The sequence below is a fragment of the Musa acuminata genome, chromosome BXJ1-4 (assembly GCF_036884655.1).
Source record: "Musa acuminata AAA Group cultivar baxijiao chromosome BXJ1-4, Cavendish_Baxijiao_AAA, whole genome shotgun sequence".
NCBI lineage: Eukaryota > Viridiplantae > Streptophyta > Magnoliopsida > Zingiberales > Musaceae > Musa > Musa acuminata.
Genome location: NC_088330.1, coordinates 32,429,430 through 32,437,941, shown reverse-complemented (window position 1 = coordinate 32,437,941; position 8,512 = coordinate 32,429,430). Strand labels below are relative to the sequence as shown.

General features: G+C 34.0%; 1 protein-coding gene across 4 annotated transcripts; it reads left to right on the top strand.

Moving 5' to 3' along the window:
* Window positions 1-1,299: 1,299 nt before the first annotated feature.
* On the top strand, window positions 1,300-8,028 carry LOC103993091 (probable alpha-amylase 2). Of its 4 annotated transcripts, none has more exons than XM_065175342.1 (13): window positions 1,300-1,473; window positions 2,054-2,142; window positions 2,271-2,310; window positions 2,928-2,965; window positions 4,065-4,191; window positions 4,269-4,495; window positions 5,705-5,850; window positions 5,947-6,065; window positions 6,735-6,823; window positions 6,928-7,050; window positions 7,203-7,238; window positions 7,577-7,675; window positions 7,747-8,028. In XM_065175342.1, exons 2-13 carry the CDS (start codon window positions 2,125-2,127, stop codon window positions 7,936-7,938), a joined length of 1,254 nt encoding a protein of 417 aa, XP_065031414.1. In that variant the 5' UTR covers window positions 1,300-1,473; window positions 2,054-2,124; the 3' UTR covers window positions 7,939-8,028. The 4 variants fall into 4 exon arrangements, with proteins under 4 accessions (XP_065031414.1, XP_065031422.1, XP_065031406.1 ...); XM_065175350.1 differs by having other exon boundaries at window positions 1,577-2,142; XM_065175334.1 differs by having other exon boundaries at window positions 1,300-1,742.
* Window positions 8,029-8,512: the final 484 nt, after the last annotated feature.

The window sequence follows — 8,512 nt, the reverse complement described above, 5'->3', positions numbered from 1 at the left end:
AAGAAGTCCATATTATAATAAGATTCCTTAGTGGATGTGCTTGATAATAAGAACTCTCATAATAATTTATTTTAGATCCTCTGCTCTTTTTTATAAATAGACAGGACTTCTAAAGGCTAAACATGCATCAGATATATGTAGTTAAGAGATTATAATTTCTCTCTCAATCTTTTTGAATTATCAATATAGTCCTATAAAAGAAAATGAGAGTCTAATTCTTTTCTTAGATCTAAAAACGATGCCTAGATCACATAGATTTTTCTTTTAATGAAATCAAAAGGTACGTATGGTATGGTAAAAATCGATCTAATGTTATTTGATTTCAATCTTGACATAAAATTTTTTTTGTATTACATATAGCATATTATAGATTTTGTGCTTACAAAGATAATCGTTTATGAAAAGGGTGATCATGGGAATTATTCTTTCTTTTCCATGAGCTCTAGGGGATTAGGGGAATTATTCTTCCTTTTTTAAAAGATAAGGGGAATTTTTCTCCTTTTTCCATGAGCACCAGATGATTAGGGGAATTATTTAAAAAAAAACAACGTGGTGATTAGAGGATTTTTACTTCCTTTCCATGAGTGCCCGGTGATTAGGAGAATATTATTCTTCTTTTTTTAAAAGCTACGCGATGATTAGGGGAATTTTTCTTTTTTTCCATGTGCGCCAGGTGATTAGGAGAATTATTCTTTCTTTTTTTTAACAAGATATACGGTGATTAGAGAAATTTTTCTTCCTTTCCATGAGCGCAGGGAATTATTCTTCCTTTATTTTGAAAAGCTACGCGGTGATTATGAGAATTTCTTCCTTTTCCAGGAGCGCCGCTGCTTCGATTCCTCGACCCGCGGTCGAATTCGACCGGGACCATACGAAATCTCCGGTCAGAAAAGCGGGACCATTCGACCGGGACCATACGTAGGTCCCGCTTTTCTGACCAAAGAAGAGCTCGCGAAGAGTGGATGCTGTCTCGGCCCAGAGGCGAAGGGCACGAAAAGCAGAGCGCGAGGGGGGCAAAAGAACAAACGCCTACCGGGCGCACAGGAAACCGATGAAGTTCTCCAAGGACCAAGACGGAAAGAGACGTGGGAGGTTTGATGTTTTCAGGGGAAAACAAAGGGGAGAAACTATCGCTTACGTCGCTCCTCGACGTCGCCTCTCTCTCTCTCTCGCTTACGTCGCTCCTCGACGTCACCCCTCTCTCTCTCTCTCTCTCTCTCTCTCTCTCTCTCTCTCTTGTCTTTTCATGATATTCGAATTCAGTGGCTTGATGGTTCACAGCCGAGCGAGAAGAAGAAAATAGAGATATCGGAATCGGATCCATTTCACGCATTAAAATCGTTTTCTGCTGTCACGGACAATGATTCCCGAGCTGGAATTCGTCGTCCTTCACGCCTATAAAACGCTCGAGACAAGGCGACGGAGAGATCACAAGACGGCACACAGCGAGCCTTTGATTTGAATTGTTCTTAGGTTTGTTTCGCCTCCAGCGTCTTTGAGATGATGATTGAGTCGTTGCACCAAAAAGAAGTTCCTTGTTTTGTCTTTTTGTTGGCTAAATCTTTTGCATCTTTAGTTAGCTGTAGGTGCATTATATGGTCGTGGAGGCGATTGCTGGGAAACGTTTAGCTAAAACCCGTGAGACTCATTGCTTGGTATTGAGAAACGGCATGCACTCTTTTAGCCCACAATACTGGAAAGAGTGTCTCAAATTTGAGGATTGTTTACATGGGCCTTTCAAGGTTTTAACGACCTTATTTTAACCGTAATTGTATGTGGTAATAGTCAGGCTTGCCGTACTAGGATCGTCATAGCTATTATTTGAAATATCTGGCTGTGATATTTGCTATTTCATATTGCAAATTACTTAATGTTGTAAAGCAGAGTTCTGGAAGATGTTTTAGGAAACTTAAATGCTATAGGAATATGTTGATTTTTGTTGCAATTTTTGATATTGTTCTTCTAATTACTATTCTTCTTTTTCCAATCATTTCACTGTTGAAGTTTTATTCTGAGCTCAATGCATTACATTTATAAATGGCTGTCACTGCAGGCATTACCTCTCTGCATCTGCTTAACTGAATCATAGGTCACGGTTATCTACTAATCATCTAGTTACCAGTTATGAGTTACAATCGCACGGTATGCACTGACCTTCGTTTTTTTTGCACCTACCTTTGAGTCTTTCCTTAGTTTGTGGTCCCTTTGAAATCAATCATCTGGTCATGTTCCGTTATCATTTGCATTTGTGCCTTATGTGGGATTTGCAGGTGGTTGATGAGACACTTCGGGGAAAAGAATGTTCCAAGAGTATGGAAACTTTCTAATATTCTATCACCTTATGTGACTGCTATATTATTCTCTTTCAATTTTGGTAAATAATAAAGGATCTTTTATTGTTAAATCTGTTAAAGTTATAAAGAAGTTAGACATTTTCTGACAGATTGTTTCGTACTCCAAAAAAGCCTATACGTCTATCTCTTGTATTGTAACCTTTTCTGGAATAAATGTAAATGTAACACTAACTACATAAGAAATAAATGATGAATCATCTTAAATAAAAGTACTTCAGATATTCCTGTTATGTGTTGTTATTTACAATATCTTGGAAATGACATATTTCTAATGTTTTTTTATACAAATTGCATAAGTGATTGCAGGTTCTTAAATTTCTATTTCTACCATATATGTAAATATATATATATATATATATGTATAAATATGTATACATATGTATACATACATATGTATACATATTTATACATATATATTTATTTATTTATATATATGTATGTATGTATGTATGTATGTATGTATTGTAGAAACAGACTGCTGTTGTAGTCTTAAAATGATGTAGCAATAGACTACTATTTGGTTTATGTTCCTTACTAAATCCAGTAGCTACCAATTTATTGTCTATTGTCCAGATGGAGCAATACAAAATGGAAGGGAGATCCTCCTTCAGGTGATAGATTGATTTTTTTATTTTTTTCATGTCCATATTGTCTACATTAATCCCATGAAGTGTGAGAATCCCCAAGGAAATTTATGTATAAGAATTTTAGTTAATTGTTCATGCACCCATTTAAGATTGGGGGAATTGGAATGACTAATTTAAATTACTTGATATAATACCAAATAAAACACAACAAATGCAAAATAAATCGTTTTTGACAGAATTCATTTTCAATTCTTCTAAAGGACATTTAGGTAAGACACAAGCTGTGGTATTTATATTATTTGATGGGCGTGAAGGAAAAAACTAATGATAGAGTAAATATTTTTATTGTACCACCCCGGATCTTCAAGCTGAAGGGAAATAGCATGATGATCATCCTGGATATCCTTGAATAGTAACAATTAAAAGCATTCATGAATCTCAGGTGGTCAGTTCCAGAAAATTTTTTAACCACTTTGGTTAGACTATATTGATCACCAGATAATTTTTATCTGCCATCTTAAATATGTCTCTATGAAACTTCTTTTATTCATTTTTGCTTATGGCAATCTTCTTTAATCTGACACCTAATCCATCTAAAACTACCATGTGATTTAGTTAGTGCAAGAATTGATAGGTTAGCCTGTCTCCTTGCTGATAAAGTTCAATAGTAACTCAATAGGAAGAGAATTGATAGGTTTGCCTGTCTCCTTGTTGATCAAGTTCAATAGTAACTCAATAAGAAAAACTAAATCATTATGAGGATATCAAAACGTTTAGTAATAACTAAAGTTCCAACTACAAGACATTGAGTATGCTGGTATAACTGTATACACTTTACATGTATCATCACATACATTTCCAAGGAAATTTATAATTGTGACTCGTAGTTAAGCTATACCACATAACATTTGTCACTGTAACTTTATAACATGTTGTTTTGTATTGTATCTTAGTTAACTCTTTTATCAAATTTTATTCTTTCCTCAAAAGTGCTTAAGTCATTTGAGGGTCTATGCAGCATTTAACCATTTTTACAGATGCATGTCTTTGCAATTGTTCTTGCTATTTTGAAACTCATGCTGAACTGTTAATGTTTATGCTTAACAAACATCTGTTTTTGCAGGCTTTCAATTGGGAGTCACACAAACATGATTGGTGGCATAATTTGGAGAGGAAAGTTGGTGATGTTGCTAAATCTGGCTTCACATCAGCTTGGCTGCCTCCAGCAGCCAATTCATTATCTAAAGAAGGTTAGTAAATCAATGGATATTTCTTCATTTGGATTTTCAGCTTATGCTTATGAAATTTATCCCCCTTATTTTTACAGGGTATCTGCCACAAAACTTGTATAGCCTTAACTCTTCATATGGTTCCCAAGATGGATTAAAAAGTTTACTTCAAAAAATGCATCAACACAAAGTCAGAGCAATGGCTGATATAGTTATTAACCATCGAGTTGGAACTACCCGTGGACATGGGGGAACATACAACCGCTATGATGGAATTCCCATGTCCTGGGATGAACGTGCTGTCACATCATGCTCTGGTGGCCTGGTAAGGTTACATCTCGATAGTATATGAAATTTGTATATTAATAGTTAGTCAAGTTAATTCAACTAGAATTTGTTATATTTAGTCACATCATGTATGCTTTCCATATTCTTGACTACTTCCTTTATGTTCTCTCTTGTTTACATATACTTATATCGTACCAAATGTTACCTTCAAGGTGGATGCATCTATTTATATAATTGATGGTCATACTTCAACAAAGTGTTTCTGTCACATGTTCTTTTTTGAGTCAGAGCCAAATATATCTTTTGGGTAGACCAAAGCGAAGAAACGTGCAGGTTAAGACGCTAGGTGTGCAAATAATTTCTACTCATTGATAAAAATTAAAATTTACTATTTGTCTTATTGTTCAATTATTAAATTCTTACATGAAGAGTAAGAGAACTTTTTTAATGAGATTTATTTTATGATGAATGATTGACCAGAATTGAGCTTTTGGAAAGCATAGGATATATTCAGTTTTCTGGCTTCAGTGAATAACTGATCCGTATGCTGCAAAGTTAGAAAATTATCAAATTTTGTGTTTCCTTTCAAAGGGGCATGATTGAAACCTCTTGGCATGCATGTGCTAGGAGCCATGTGCCAAAGCTTAGCAGACCTTGGCGTGATGACATTTATATAGGGCAAAAATGTGAGGGAAAAAAAGGAACTAGTCAAAATAGTATCAACAGTAAGAAATTTGAGAATTAAGTAGATCATACTAGTATATCCCTTCTGTAGATATTTACCAGAAATAAAAAAAACACATTTTTGATGAAAAACTGGATTTGTTCCGGAAATTGGTTTCATGCTGTGGCTGTTGACACAACCAGCATTACATGGTATCCTGCCATGCTAAGAGGTTAGCAAGCTTGCATGCCAGTCAAAAGGCAATTGTTGATTGCATATAATATTCTAATAATCTATTCAAAAGAATTTTTAATCATCCTTTCAAGTCTCAGAAGAATTTAAAAATCTTTATAGAAACCTTCCTAGTTTTGCTAAAGTTGCTTGATGGCATGGTGCTTTTAATGCTTCTCATAATTATTAGTATTTGTGGTGAACGACTTGAACTGCCAATATGACAATATTTTCTTCTATGTATCTTCTTAATGATAGTACTTGAATGTATCAACTTGTGTAGCATGCAAAAAGGGTCATATTAAAACCATCGTTTCCAATTTCTTCTTCTTTTAACTGCATTGCCTCTAGGGTTCACGAAGCTATGGTGAAAACTTTCATGGAGTTCCCAACATTGATCATAGCCAAGCTTTTGTACGAAAAGACATAATTGGTTGGTTAAAGTGGCTTCGCAAAGATATTGGTTTCCAGGATTTTCGTTTTGATTTTGCAAAAGGGTGAGTGTCCTCTTTGAAGTTATTGTCATCTAGAACTCTGCTGAGACTTCTCTTTTGCATGTTTCCTAAAGTAATATTCTCTTTTGAACTTCATAGATATAACCCAAAATTTGTAAAAGAATATGTTGAAGAGTCAAAACCTGTATTTTCTGTGGGAGAATATTGGGATAGCTGTAATTATGTAGCCCCTGATTCTCGCTTGGACTACAATCAAGGTATTATCCTTCAAAAATACATTTCATTTTAATGCCACATGAGTAAATTCTTACCTTATATGTTAATGTGCTTAAATTATATGGTGATCTGATGTTTTATGATTTTTTTTTGGTAATATGTATATGAAAACAATCTAAAAGTAATTCTTGTGCTGTGTGGTCTGTTCTATATTTGTTTTCAGAATAGTTAGGACTTAGCTTCTGTTAATTGCAACTAACTTGTAGTGCTAGTTTAGGGAAATCAGTATTTTGAGATACCTAGAATTCTGATATCTTGCTCTTAATGTGGAAAATAACTTCAGCTTGGACTCCTATTGTTGGCATGACATAGTTACTATTGGGAGCTGTTGTGCTTCAAAGTAGTTGTCAATATGAATGAAAACCATGCCCACTACATGAAAAATGAATATTTTTGTAAATAATGTCTCTCTCTGTAACTTCAGGAAACTGAATAAGCTTTGTTAAACTATTAATTCATCATATCACTTAAAACTAACAGTAACCTTTTCCATGTGTATGTAACTTAAACTAATGTTTACATCTGCAGAAGAGGTACAACCTCCATTTAGATGGTAAGCGTGCCAAAAAGTCTGGTTGTTTTCTATAGAACATCAATGCTTATAGAATATTATACAATTTACATATACATTTACCTTGTTAAATGTACAGACAGTCACAGACAAAGGATTATTAACTGGATTGACAAAACCGGACAGGTCTCTGCTGCATTTGATTTCACGACAAAGGGCATCCTACAGGTGCTTTCTGTAAAAAGTTTTCTTTTCTCATGTTATAACAAATCTATCCTTTGGCTTGGCAGCAGTATTATGAAAGCTGCTAAAATTTGTTTGATTAAATACAGGAAGCAGTTAAGGGGCAACTATGGCGATTGCGTGATTCTCAAGGGAAGCCACCCGGTGTGGTTGGGTGGTGGCCTTCACGAGCAGTGACATTTATTGAGAACCATGTCACTGGGTCAACTCAGGTATATCAATTTTCATCAGTTGGATGAATTGTTGCCTAATGTATCATCAAATTTATTTTAGATTAAAGCATGCTTGAATTAGATGACTCTTTCACTTCCATTCTATCTACCAGTTTTAAGTATCTACTAAATAGTGGGATATAATTTTTCAGAGTCATTGGCCTTTCCCATTTGATCATATTATGGAGGTATGTATTTGATTTTACACCATACCCATTTATAACTGAGTAGCGATTTTTTTTATGAAACTAACTTCTCTCTTCTAAATATTACTATCCTATGATGAAATCTTTGGTTCTTAGTTTTATTTGTATATGCATAGTAGAATACATGAAAATTATGATCGATAATGATTCTATTAAAAAAACCACTTTGAACGAAAAAATAGAGGTAAGTTTGTAACACTACTTAAAACCATACTAAGCAAAGATGTTGTAGTAACTATGGGGCCGCAAGCTTCGTCATTATTTTTGTCTTCTATGTTTTTGAACTACAATAAATTTTTAATTCCCAAATTACTTTGTAGGGATATGTTTATATACTCACTCATCCTGGAATACCAACCGTATTCTACGATCACTTCTATGATTGGGGTAACTCTTACCACGATCAAATCATGAAATTGGTATGCTCATTTACTTATTCTTGTTGAATCATCTTTCTAGATCATCTTTCTTAAATCTTAATAATATACAGATGAACATTCGTTGCCACCAAGATATCCATAGTCGTTCCAAGATCAATATTTTGGAGGCTCGCTCCGATCTCTATGCCGCAAAAATCGACGACAAAATCTGTATGAAGATTGGCAATGAGTCATGGTGTCCGAGTGGTCGGGAATGGACACTTGCTACAAGTGGAAATAGATATGCAGTGTGGCATAAATAGTATTGTCATATTATATATGTGTATATATATGTGTATATATATATATGTATATATATATATGTATATGTATATATATATATATATATATATATGTATTTATGTGTATATGTATATATATATGTGTATATATATGTATATGTGTATATGTGTATATATATATATATGTATTTATGTATATAGCACGGAGAAATAAATCATTTTTCTTCAGTTGTATCTTTTGTTGACTGAAGTTATCTTGCTTCCTATTTTAAAATAATCATGAGCAATTTACTAATGATTTACTCATTAAATTTTGACTATACGCTAGACTAATTTATGAAAGGTTGAGGATTTGAAATCTCATTAGTTTAATTGGTAATGATTTTGACAGTATATTATAAGATCGCAGGCTCGAATTTTGTATTTGTCATTTATCCTTTAAAAAAATTATTGATTGGCAGGTCGATATTGTCCTATAGATTTAAAATTTTGGCAGGTGGTGGCCTCACTATATATTTTTTTCAAAAGAGCCATATGGCAAGGTTGAATCAGCCTTTATTTTCTGTTGGTGATGACGCTCTCACAAGACTGATAC